The sequence below is a fragment of the Paramisgurnus dabryanus genome, chromosome 7 (assembly GCF_030506205.2).
Source record: "Paramisgurnus dabryanus chromosome 7, PD_genome_1.1, whole genome shotgun sequence".
In the NCBI taxonomy this organism is placed as follows: Eukaryota; Metazoa; Chordata; class Actinopteri; order Cypriniformes; family Cobitidae; genus Paramisgurnus; species Paramisgurnus dabryanus.
The window spans coordinates 40,657,518-40,671,927 of record NC_133343.1 but is presented as its reverse complement, the minus strand read 5'-3'; the positions used below and the strand labels follow the sequence as shown (position 1 = coordinate 40,671,927).

The 14,410-nt window shown below is 35.9% G+C and overlaps 1 protein-coding gene across 1 annotated transcript in view; it reads left to right on the top strand.

Moving 5' to 3' along the window:
• LOC135734424 (uncharacterized) overlaps positions 1–14,410 on the top strand; it is a 38,109-nt gene that overhangs the window by 9,007 nt on the left and 14,692 nt on the right. Inside the window, exon 10 of the mRNA XM_065253300.2 lies at positions 2,549–2,593. Within this exon, the coding sequence (XP_065109372.1) occupies positions 2,549–2,593 (45 nt within the window). The remainder of the gene's footprint in view (positions 1–2,548; positions 2,594–14,410) is intronic.

Genomic DNA, 14,410 nt, shown 5'->3' with positions numbered 1-14,410 from the left:
TTACAGACAGACATACAGTTAACAGCACTACTGTCACAGTTATGGTTGAATTTAAAGCAGTGTTAACTCTAAAATACTGTCTTAAAGGTATAGTTAACTTAAAACATGTAATTCAGTCATAGTTTACATAACAGAACAGACCATCCAAACATTAATGTTTCTTTATTGTGTGATACCCAAGTTATTTTAAAGAGTGTTGATAACCACAGTGTCTGGTCCCCACTTCATTGTATTTTTTGCTAGTCAGGGAAAAACAACAATTTTTTTTCTAAATTGTTTTTGTGTGTGTTTCACTCAAGAAAGAAATCATGAAGGTTAGACACAATATGAGGTTGAGTAAATGATAACAGAATGTCATTTGTGGGTTAACCATCTCCCACTATTTAACAGTAATATCACTTTTAACAGTGTTTGTGCAGACATGCTAAACTTTGGAGAATACAGTATTTAACATTAATAATGTTATTAATCACCATGTAAGGCAAATTTAGTTAAACATGATTTTATTCACGTTTATAATTATTTTTAAAGCAGATTATGGCAGGATGGGGAAAAAAGTGCAATGTGCAGCATGTTACCTTGAAAGTTACCAAGAGGTGTGTGTGCGTGCATGTGCATGTGTTAAATTATATGTTAAAAACCCGTGTTCTGTCCTTTCGGCCGATGCTACTGTACTCAAAAAAAATTTCCAAGGTTGGCAGGTCTGCTAATGGTCTAATCAGACTCAATAAATTTTGCTAAGCTATGCTAAAAGTTGTACCACCAGGCCTGTAGATCAGCTGAATGGATTCCAAAATGGTAAAAATCAAATGTTTAACGCAGGAGCTGACCATATCTAAAGGTATAAAGTCATCATATACAATAAATCTGTGGGGTAGCATTTAAACAAAAAAAAGAATCACAATATAAATGCAGTAATAGCACTTTTTAAAACAAAACACAAAATCTACTTGATCTCATGCCTTCAAAAGTCCTGTAAACTGGTCACTGATGTCTACTCTTTTACATTTTAAATCTCAATTTTTTCATATTTAGAAACATTTGAGTGCTTTTCATTTTAGTTAGGATTTAAATTTCCTCAAAATAGCAACACACCAATAAGTGCAAATGCATTTGCTATTTAAATAACGTGACAATGGATGTGAATGCGCTTGGTGTATGATAGTGCCTGAAGTATTTAAATACAACAGCCAATGGCAAGTCTACAGCAGCATACATATATACTTTTTTATATTTATATTTTAGAAGTAGTTTAGTAAAATTATAATATAGATTTTACTTGTAATATTTAAACATCTAATTGCAATGTAGCTTTTTTGGCTCTTTATGAAAATATGATACTAATATTTTAACTGTCAAGTAGGCTTGTTGCGATGGGTGCTTTAGCCTCTCACCGATTAGATCACTTGCACGGCACCATATTCCACCATCGTTTTGATTTTTTCTTGTAATTAAATATTTACTTTGGTTAGAGAGAACAAACACTAAAAACTGCATGTGTCTTCTGCTGCCTGAATTTAATGTGATCCGAATGCGCGTCACATCACAGAGCAGCAGGTGTCAGATTTCATTTATTTCTGTCCGCTGGCAAAAGCCACGTGCTCACTTGTTTTTGTTATAATATATACATATATAAAGTTGAATATAAACGACATTGTTTGATTGTGTTTTTCCATTAGAATAATAATAAACCCTTGATTTATGCAGCGCTTTATGGAGAAAAAGCCAAGGTTTCTCAGCTTGAGACTGGCTGGCTCCTCTGTGCACACTGGCTCAAGCAGTTAATCAAACCAGCTGTTGCACTCGATTTCATAATCGATTTAACGCACCGTACACAAACGCTACATTTAAACAATCATAAAAAAGGGTAAAATGCGCACGGCTGCATGCACACTTAAAGGCGGAGTCCACGATGTTTGAAAAACCCTTTGGAAAAGGAGACGGGCCGACTACCAAAACACCCTTATAGCCAATCAGCAGTAAGGAGCGTGTCTACTTACCGACATCCTTGCCGGGTTGCGTATGTGTGGGATGGGTCTATAAACAGAAGATCCAGATTCTATTGGTGTAGGGGCGTGTTTGTTTAGGTGATTTCAATCAAATATCAACATTGGCTTTCAAACATCGTGGACTCCGCCTTTAAAAGCCCCTCTGACACGGTGATACCGAGATCACCAGGGTTGTCACGCGCTGATTAACCGGTGGGAAAATTCTATTATCATAACATCCTTAATGTCCAAACCATATATGTAATTTGGCCATAAACTCCTAATTATGATGAACTTTATCGCGCATACCTCTGTTTTCTTCAAAACACTTGAGTATGGAAAAAGTATAGTGTGAGTGCAGACTTGCGGGGGAATGGGGACAATTGTCTCTGTACTCTGGTACGGTTTGGTCCTGTTAAGTATAACTGGAGTACACCCATAGAGACATAAACTACAATAAAAACTTTTTTTTCTACATGGGGACTTTAAGACGTTGAACTTTGATTTTAAAATGAATAAAATATTCTTATAAGGATTCTTTTTAATTTTATCTCAAACAGATCAAACCACATCATCCCGGGGCTCGGTGAATCCTCAGTCTGAAGGTAACTGCACCATATTTTTTTGTAATTGTTAATGTAATACAGTGTTTATGTTCAGAGGTGGCTAGTAAGGCGCTACATTTACTCTGTTACATTTACTTGAGTAGTGTTTCATTGTAATTTGATCTGAAAGTAACTTTTACATTGTAGCTTTATTTCAATGTATGGGCAAATGCGTTGTTTATTCCAAGATTTGAGTCTCTTGTTATTGTGGCAATTGAAAAATAATAATTTTGTCATTTCATATGTCACATAAATGAGCACTGCCAAGGTTGTCAGACCATCTCAGGAGATATCCGAGTTATAGTTTTATACATTATACATTTACACAAGTAAGCATATCTTAATTTAAAATTACATGCAAGTAATAATTTATATCCATTGATATTATGTGTATATATGCATATTTCACATAATATATCATCATATAACTAAAATAATGAACTGCTTGTGTAGGAGAACAGACCAGTTTTTGACACTGGCATCATTTAATCGTATAAGTACTTTGTCACAAAGCACTCAGTTAATCTACTGATCTACTGATAGGTCTATGAAGCGCAGCATGAGTTAAACACATCTTATTACACGGCTCTCTGGAATGCTTGATTCTGATTGGTCAGTTGAGACATTTGCAGGTTCTTTCTTTTCAAATAATAACCGCTCCAAAGTAATAACGCATAGCCGGAATACTTGTACGAGTAAAATCACTCCCCGCCAATAAAGATCAATAAAGATTACTGTTTGGCGCCATATTGTGACAAACACTCGACAACCACGACAAGACACAGACAGCTTACTGAGACTGAACTTGACAAAATAGAGCATGACAGCTACGAAGCCAACACACAAAAAAATACAGAATGGGCATTAAAACTTCTCAAAGACTGGCTAAAAGAGAAAAAATGGAGACAGACAAGTATGAAGCAGAGGATCTTAATAAGGTATTACGATCATTTTATGCATCAGTGCAAAGTTTCACGGAAAGATAAAACTGTTAATATAAAACAAATATGCCAATAAAATGTTTCAAATTCATATTCATGTCCGGTTTTTTTCTTATGTGACAAGTAGCCGTGTAATAAGCGGGATAATGTAGAGGCAGCCGGTAGTTATCGGGAAATAAGCCCCTTCAGTGTGATACAAGACCCTCCGCTTCGCGTCGGGTCCTGATCACACTGTCGGGGCTTATTTCCCGATAACTACCGGCTGCCTCTACATTATCCCGCTTATGTAAGAATTTAGATTGATCCTGACCAAAAGGTCAGCCCTTCATGGGAACACAGCATGGATGCCCGAGAGTGCAGTGTGTGTGCCCTGTAGGTGCCCGAGGCAGCAAGGACATCAAAGAGAACTTTTTTGCAACACAACAAGTTTTCCTCAAGGACTCACGGCAGGGGACCAAGACCCCCAAAACACCCCTCTCGGGAACCAGAACTTTATCTCGAATACAGGAGACTCCCTGGAGAGTTACACTTGATTTCAAACACCACATCTCCATACAACAACAGGATTCAATGTTAATCTGTGACAATAAATAAGTAAACTTAACCTAATGTTGGGAGACAACTCCTACCTTAGAGATGTTGACCAATCCCCCACTGAATGTATATTAGGCACCACCCCTGAATTTTACAACAACCAATCAGTAGCAAACTCCTATATGCTTTGTCTCTCTGGATATTTAAGGGAATGATGTAAAATGGTTCAGGGGGTCTTTCTGTTCATGGAAATTCACCCCCATGATGCTGTATCTTTGATACAGCATCATGTATTTTATTTTACTTTGAGAAATCTGTAACCAGATATTCATCACTTGCCAGGTATGCATTATTCTCATTTGATTATATTTGTTTTCTCGTATTTGAATTGGAATGTGAATTGGCTTCTGAATTATGTTTTACCTACCTGGTTAATAAATTGTTATATTTGATTTTATTCTGTGTTGCTCGGTAAATGTTGACACTACAAGTAATATCGTTGTATCCGTAGTTACCGTAAGGACTGAAATCAGGCTAGGATCGGCCCAAACCCAGTTAGATAGTGAATAATACATCAGCTGAGGATTTGTGAGATACGAATAGCAATTGGCGTTAGTTTAAGTGTACTTAGAAGCGTGGAGGCTGTGTTTCCGTTTAGAGTAACATTTCTGATTACTCTAAATAGGGTCAGCCTCAACCTCTGTTTATTTCAATGTTATTCTATTCATTAATCTTGATTAGAAATAATAATTGTAATAATTAAGTGTCACCTCTAAGGGGACTAAATAAAGTATGTTTAAAGTTGAGCACGCAGAAAGCGGCCGCTTAAGCGTATAGTCCAACCTCTGGCAGCGACCAACACTGATTCGCTTACGACCGTTGACCAGTATATTAATTATGAGGCCCGTACTAGGATCATGTGCGACTGTGAGAACCGAATGAACGAGTGTAATACCAGAGCTTTATCAGAATAAACAAACAAACATCCATCTAAATTCTGTAAGTTTTAAAAGTAATAATCCGATTTGTAATATAATATAAACTAAATCTTTGTCTTTGGAGTCAGATTAGAGATAAATATACCTAAATTACGTAACGCCAAAACGTCATCTGCAAAGCTCCGGAAAAGACCGAACGCGCTATCAATCCTTCCCATGCGGTTTGGACTTCGCCATTGGGCCAAACGGATGGATGGGGGATATAAAATTTAGACCCCCTTACAAAGTGGTGACCCCGACGTGATATTCAACCAGTGAGAAAATCGTATCAAAATGTACAAAGTACGACTGATTCGATCCCTGGAGAATAAGAGTCTTTTCATGGAGCTAAAGGTTTGAACTTCTATTTCTTCAGCTGATGTGGTAAGTCAATCTTTTCTTTGCCTTTTAAAAATGTTTAAGGGAATGTTTTAAACATCCCACATTTATGAAATAGGTTGTAAATATACCTAATGTTAGACTGGAAATCAAATCCGGTGGGGCTTTAAGAATGAAATGAAACCACATTATTAGGAAATGCTGTGTGATGTTAAATGAAGAATGAATTGCTTTGCTCTGTTAAGATCTTTTGTTTACGTGCCTACGGAAAACAAAAGATCGTTTCACATTGGAGTTAAATCATACAAAATTTGTTCTGATTCTCAAACAAGGAAAACATCTAGAATCTAAATTTAAATCACCAAATTCTACACAATTGTTTATGTTGTGACAGTAAATGCACAACCTGGAAAGAGTGCCAAAATAACTTTTAACAATTGGAAAATGATGTTGGATGATTTAAACTACAATGCAATGAATGTGTTTGCATGTGAAGGGAGGACTTGGACAATTGAGACGTGAAAAGCACACAGATAGTAAGATTTTTAAATGCTGCAAACATCAGTGTACAATCTATATTTGATGAATTAAGGTAATATTGTAATCAAGCTGGAGAATGAAGGAAATGTATGAATGATTGAAGGCAGCATTGTTGGATTTAAAAATCCCCAATGCATAGAGAAATGTAACTGAATGGTGGACATTAAGCAAGTAGGGAAATGATTTTAAATGAGTTGTTGTGAGTGAGTCTTCTAAAAGATCACTCTGGATTGAATGAGGATAGAATGGCCTCAATAAGTCATATTAAAATTACAAACCTCTAATTCAATGTAGTATTCCTCCATTGATGAGATACAATTAAGCAAAACCTAAAATTGTTGCAGGAAAATATAATGTTTTTCTAGGCCAACACAAATGGTCTTATCTCTCACTGTGAGACACCCAACTGAGATGAAAGGGCTTACCCCCACTCAGATAACGGGCTATCCATTGTTCCCAAGAGAGCACATTGTTTTTAAGAGAGACAATTGTCTGTAACCATATTTTTCCTTCTGTAAATCAATCTCAGTGTTATTTAAGAACTTGATAAACACCAGGACTGTTAAAAGTTCTTGGCTTAGTCTTTCCCTATGAGTCTGTGAAAATTGTTTAAAGACAGTTTTGTACAGCTTTATAGAGATGTGAAAGGCCACACAATTTTTAGTCTTGAAACTGTTGTAGGAATACATTATCATGAACCAATGAAAATCTGTGCCTCACACCAGTCTGTCCAGGGCTGACACCTTTTCACATTCAAATATATTGATACAGGAACATCTTGCAAATTCAGACACACAAACATCAGTCTGTTAATCCTTAAGAGATCAGTAACGAATGTATTTTTAATTAATCCTGTTTTTAATATAATACAATCTACATTGTGATCAAGTTGCAATATCCATTATATTGTAATGGCCAAACAGGCCTCAGATGGTAAAATGTGGTGTATTACATGTACTATATGGAGTAACCTGCACAGGCCAAACTCACAGAATTGGTCCACCACCCAGTTTGTCAAGGAGCGGAGTACGCTGTCACGTGCTGCCATGTTTTAACACTAAAAATTAATGTGACACTCATGATAGTGAACCAAATCTCCTTCACTGGAAATCTTTAACCCATTTTTTAATCCAATACAGAGGTCTATTTTAATCATTTGGTAACTAAACCTATGATAAATGCTGAACACATCAAGCAAAAGAGTCCTTTTGGGTCAGAGATCTGAAGCAGTCAAATGTGTGATGAGCTGATGAATTGCCCACAGGTCTGACTGAACTGAGCAACTTAAAATGAAGCCATTTGAGCTTATGGAAAAGTTCTCCAGCAGAAATGGAGTTTGAATGCTCACAGCAGACAGCAAGGGTTTAAATGCTATCACAGCTTAAAGTAATATGCTGTCGGACTACACTGCAATAGCAGTAGTCAGTAAAAAAAAAAAAAACTCTGACCAAAGGATGTAAAACTAATTTAATCTCTGAAAATAAATTTGCAAAGTAATATGACAATGGTACTTCTATTCCCTAATGACTGATCACCAAAAGGAGAAATTGTACCACATGTCTTAATGCAAATTGCATAAAGGGTTAAAAACTAAATTGCTTCTCTGTTTGTCCTTTATCAGGTTGAAAGCTGTAAATCCTGGCCAGAGATGTCTGGCCACATCAAGGACAACAAACTTTGCAGAAACACAACCTAAAAGTCTGGGATCTGGGTGTGAAGAAAATTCAAAGGCCATTTTACACCTCACTACACTATACCATCATGAATAGCGATGGCCTCGAAATTTGCAACACTAATTGTTAGAGATAAAATCCACCCATCTCCCAGTCACACAGTCACACACATACATACATGCATACGTATATACACACACACACATTTTCCAACGCAATCTTGCAACATATCTGGTATAGACGTAAAGACTATCCAGACCTAAACACCATGCAACACACCACACAACACATACTTACTATTAAAATCTCAAATACCTAAACAATAATCTTACTGTTGTTGGGATACTTGTAAATCAGGGCCCATGATTTTCAACCTATCACTAACAACAGCACAAACATTGTCAAAATGATTGAACTTGAAGTGCGGGCATTTCTACTGATCAATCAAACAATTTACTCCACTCCTAAATATTTAAATGTGACTTAGTCAACAGATCACATATACACCTATACACATATTTACATATCTCTACACCTGCCCATACACATAAACACATAGAAGTCCGAGATTCTGAATCTTTAAATTTATGGAATACACATACTCATACACATGCCTATACACGCATACATATACATCTACACAAAGGCACATACCTGTACACATACACATAGAAATCTAACAGATTCTGAATCTTCACTTGTACTCATGAACTCAACATGTTCTGAACATATTCTAAGTTTATCTTAGGCCTACAAGTTGTTTATGTGAGAAAATTAAGAGTATTTTTGAAAAATTAATTATGATGTGTGCAGGTTATGATTACAACTCTATGTATCTACTATTATTATTATTATTATATATGGACTACAATGTCCATACCTAAATCTATTATAGCAGTATAATACTATCACTGTTATTGATACACCCTATAGTATGCATAACCAAATTTTACATTTTCAGTTTTTTATTTTCACTTAACCCAATACCTGAATGTTATTTTAACACCTTTTGGTTTTTAATTTTTTATTTTCACATGACCCAATATATGCATACCTGAAGATTATTTTAACATTTTCTAGGTTTTATTTTATACAATCTATAATATGCATACCTGAAGATCATTTTAATAATTTCTGTTTTTATTTTCATATAATCTATAATATGCATGCTTGAAGGTTATTTTAACATTTTCTAGGTTTTATTTTTATACAATCTATAATATGCATACCTGAAGATCATTTTAACAATCTCTGTTTTTATTTTCATATAATCTATAATATGCATACTTGAAGGTTATTTTAACATTTTCTGGGTTTTATTTTTATACAATCTATAATATGCATACCTGAAGATCATTTTAACAATCTCTGTTTTTATTTTCATATAATCTATAATATGCATACTTGAAGGTTATTTTAGAATTTTCTGGGTTTTATTTTTATAATATGCATACCTTAATGTTATGTTTTTGTTGTTTTAACCTGATCTTTTGCATCCTCTCCTTGAATATCCAGAGACCAAGTACCTTTTTAATTCAGCTAAACTCCAAATACAACAGTGGGAAAGAATGATGGTAATTTTACAGATCAGATATATTTGACCCTATCGTACCACTTGCTCCTTTTACACATACACCTGGTGGGACTGGGTGTTCCGAGGGTGTGCCATTGGCAGTGCCCTGATCTTCACCTTCACCATGTTCCAGTGCTGCACATCAGGCACCTTATCCGATCTACACAGGAATCCACACACGCTGCCCTTGCCCTCAGCCCACTGCAGATACCTGTGCCCTCAGCCCACTGCAGATACCTGTGCCCTCAGCCCACTGCAGATACCAGTGCCCTCACCCCACTGCAGATATCTGTGTTCCAAAGACTCTAAAAAAAACAAAAAAAAAAAACAATCTTTGCTTTGTCTGACCCCGCAGGTACCCTATTACAATTCACCTGCGGGGCCAAGCGGGGAAATACTGTAAGAATTTAGATTGATCCTGACCAAAAGGTCAGCCCTTCATGGGAACACAGCATGGATGCCCGAGAGTGCAGTGTGTGTGCCCTGTAGGTGCCCGAGGCAGCAAGGACATCAAAGAGAACTTTTTTGCAACACAACAAGTTTTCCTCAAGGACTCACGGCAGGGGACCAAGACCCCCAAAACACCCCTCTCGGGAACCAGAACTTTATCTCGAATACAGGAGACTCCCTGGAGAGTTACACTTGATTTCAAACACCACATCTCCATACAACAACAGGATTCAATGTTAATCTGTGACAATAAATAAGTAAACTTAACCTAATGTTGGGAGACAACTCCTACCTTAGAGATGTTGACCAATCACCCACTGAATGTATATTAGGCACCACCCCTGAATTTTACAACAACCAATCAGTAGCAAACTCCTATATGCTTTGTCTCTCTGGATATTTAAGGGAATGATGTAAAATGGTTCAGGGGGTCTTTCTGTTCATGGAAATTCACCCCCATGATGCTGTATCTTTGATACAGCATCATGTATTTTATTTTACTTTGAGAAATCTGTAACCAGATATTCATCACTTGCCAGGTATGCATTATTCTCATTTGATTATATTTGTTTTCTCGTATTTGAATTGGAATGTGAATTGGCTTCTGAATTATGTTTTACCTACCTGGTTAATAAATTGTTATATTTGATTTTATTCTGTGTTGCTCGGTAAATGTTGACACTACAAGTAATATCGTTGTATCCGTAGTTACCGTAAGGACTGAAATCAGGCTAGGATCGGCCCAAACCCAGTTAGATAGTGAATAATACATCAGCTGAGGATTTGTGAGATACGAATAGCAATTGGCGTTAGTTTAAGTGTACTTAGAAGCGTGGAGGCTGTGTTTCCGTTTAGAGTAACATTTCTGATTACTCTAAATAGGGTCAGCCTCAACCTCTGTTTATTTCAATGTTATTCTATTCATTAATCTTGATTAGAAATAATAATTGTAATAATTAAGTGTCACCTCTAAGGGGACTAAATAAAGTATGTTTAAAGTTGAGCACGCAGAAAGCGGCCGCTTAAGCGTATAGTCCAACCTCTGGCAGCGACCAACACTGATTCGCTTACGACCGTTGACCAGTATATTAATTATGAGGCCCGTACTAGGATCATGTGCGACTGTGAGAACCGAATGAACGAGTGTAATACCAGAGCTTTATCAGAATAAACAAACAAACATCCATCTAAATTCTGTAAGTTTTAAAAGTAATAATCCGATTTGTAATATAATATAAACTAAATCTTTGTCTTTGGAGTCAGATTAGAGATAAATATACCTAAATTACGTAACGCCAAAACGTCATCTGCAAAGCTCCGGAAAAGACCGAACGCGCTATCAATCCTTCCCATGCGGTTTGGACTTCGCCATTGGGCCAAACGGATGGATGGGGGATATAAAATTTAGACCCCCTTACAAAGTGGTGACCCCGACGTGATATTCAACCAGTGAGAAAATCGTATCAAAATGTACAAAGTACGACTGATTCGATCCCTGGAGAATAAGAGTCTTTTCATGGAGCTAAAGGTTTGAACTTCTATTTCTTCAGCTGATGTGGTAAGTCAATCTTTTCTTTGCCTTTTAAAAATGTTTAAGGGAATGTTTTAAACATCCCACATTTATGAAATAGGTTGTAAATATACCTAATGTTAGACTGGAAATCAAATCCGGTGGGGCTTTAAGAATGAAATGAAACCACATTATTAGGAAATGCTGTGTGATGTTAAATGAAGAATGAATTGCTTTGCTCTGTTAAGATCTTTTGTTTACGTGCCTACGGAAAACAAAAGATCGTTTCACATTGGAGTTAAATCATACAAAATTTGTTCTGATTCTCAAACAAGGAAAACATCTAGAATCTAAATTTAAATCACCAAATTCTACACAATTGTTTATGTTGTGACAGTAAATGCACAACCTGGAAAGAGTGCCAAAATAACTTTTAACAATTGGAAAATGATGTTGGATGATTTAAACTACAATGCAATGAATGTGTTTGCATGTGAAGGGAGGACTTGGACAATTGAGACGTGAAAAGCACACAGATAGTAAGATTTTTAAATGCTGCAAACATCAGTGTACAATCTATATTTGATGAATTAAGGTAATATTGTAATCAAGCTGGAGAATGAAGGAAATGTATGAATGATTGAAGGCAGCATTGTTGGATTTAAAAATCCCCAATGCATAGAGAAATGTAACTGAATGGTGGACATTAAGCAAGTAGGGAAATGATTTTAAATGAGTTGTTGTGAGTGAGTCTTCTAAAAAAATAACTCTGGATTGAATGAGGATAGAATGGCCTCAATAAGTCATATTAAAATTACAAACCTCTAATTCAATGTAGTATTCCTCCATTGATGAGATACAATTAAGCAAAACCTAAAATTGTTGCAGGAAAATATAATGTTTTTCTAGGCCAACACAAATGGTCTTATCTCTCACTGTGAGACACCCAACTGAGATGAAAGGGCTTACCCCCACTCAGATAACGGGCTATCCATTGTTCCCAAGAGAGCACATTGTTTTTAAGAGAGACAATTGTCTGTAACCATATTTTTCCTTCTGTAAATCAATCTCAGTGTTATTTAAGAACTTGATAAACACCAGGACTGTTAAAAGTTCTTGGCTTAGTCTTTCCCTATGAGTCTGTGAAAATTGTTTAAAGACAGTTTTGTACAGCTTTATAGAGATGTGAAAGGCCACACAATTTTTAGTCTTGAAACTGTTGTAGGAATACATTATCATGAACCAATGAAAATCTGTGCCTCACACCAGTCTGTCCAGGGCTGACACCTTTTCACATTCAAATATATTGATACAGGAACATCTTGCAAATTCAGACACACAAACATCAGTCTGTTAATCCTTAAGAGATCAGTAACGAATGTATTTTTAATTAATCCTGTTTTTAATATAATACAATCTACATTGTGATCAAGTTGCAATATCCATTATATTGTAATGGCCAAACAGGCCTCAGATGGTAAAATGTGGTGTATTACATGTACTATATGGAGTAACCTGCACAGGCCAAACTCACAGAATTGGTCCACCACCCAGTTTGTCAAGGAGCGGAGTACGCTGTCACGTGCTGCCATGTTTTAACACTAAAAATTAATGTGACACTCATGATAGTGAACCAAATCTCCTTCACTGGAAATCTTTAACCCATTTTTTAATCCAATACAGAGGTCTATTTTAATCATTTGGTAACTAAACCTATGATAAATGCTGAACACATCAAGCAAAAGAGTCCTTTTGGGTCAGAGATCTGAAGCAGTCAAATGTGTGATGAGCTGATGAATTGCCCACAGGTCTGACTGAACTGAGCAACTTAAAATGAAGCCATTTGAGCTTATGGAAAAGTTCTCCAGCAGAAATGGAGTTTGAATGCTCACAGCAGACAGCAAGGGTTTAAATGCTATCACAGCTTAAAGTAATATGCTGTCGGACTACACTGCAATAGCAGTAGTCAATAAAAAAAAAAAAAAACTCTGACCAAAGGATGTAAAACTAATTTAATCTCTGAAAATAAATTTGCAAAGTAATATGACAATGGTACTTCTATTCCCTAATGACTGATCACCAAAAGGAGAAATTGTACCACATGTCTTAATGCAAATTGCATAAAGGGTTAAAAACTAAATTGCTTCTCTGTTTGTCCTTTATCAGGTTGAAAGCTGTAAATCCTGGCCAGAGATGTCTGGCCACATCAAGGACAACAAACTTTGCAGAAACACAACCTAAAAGTCTGGGATCTGGGTGTGAAGAAAATTCAAAGGCCATTTTACACCTCACTACACTATACCATCATGAATAGCGATGGCCTCGAAATTTGCAACACTAATTGTTAGAGATAAAATCCACCCATCTCCCAGTCACACAGTCACACACATACATACATGCATACGTATATACACACACACACATTTTCCAACGCAATCTTGCAACATATCTGGTATAGACGTAAAGACTATCCAGACCTAAACACCATGCAACACACCACACAACACATACTTACTATTAAAATCTCAAATACCTAAACAATAATCTTACTGTTGTTGGGATACTTGTAAATCAGGGCCCATGATTTTCAACCTATCACTAACAACAGCACAAACATTGTCAAAATGATTGAACTTGAAGTGCGGGCATTTCTACTGACCAATCAAACAATTTACTCCACTCCTAAATATTTAAATGTGACTTAGTCAACAGATCACATATACACCTATACACATATTTACATATCTCTACACCTGCCCATACACATAAACACATAGAAGTCCGAGATTCTGAATCTTTAAATTTATGGAATACACATACTCATACACATGCCTATACACGCATACATATACATCTACACAAAGGCACATACCTGTACACATACACATAGAAATCTAACAGATTCTGAATCTTCACTTGTACTCATGAACTCAACATGTTCTGAACATATTCTAAGTTTATCTTAGGCCTACAAGTTGTTTATGTGAGAAAATTAAGAGTATTTTTGAAAAATTAATTATGATGTGTGCAGGTTATGATTACAACTCTATGTATCTACTATTATTATTATTATTATATATGGACTACAATGTCCATACCTAAATCTATTATAGCAGTATAATACTATCACTGTTATTGATACACCCTATAGTATGCATAACCAAATTTTACATTTTCAGTTTTTTATTTTCACTTAACCCAATACCTGAATGTTATTTTAACACCTTTTGGTTTTTAATTTTTTATTTTCACATGACCCAATATATGCATACCTGAAGAT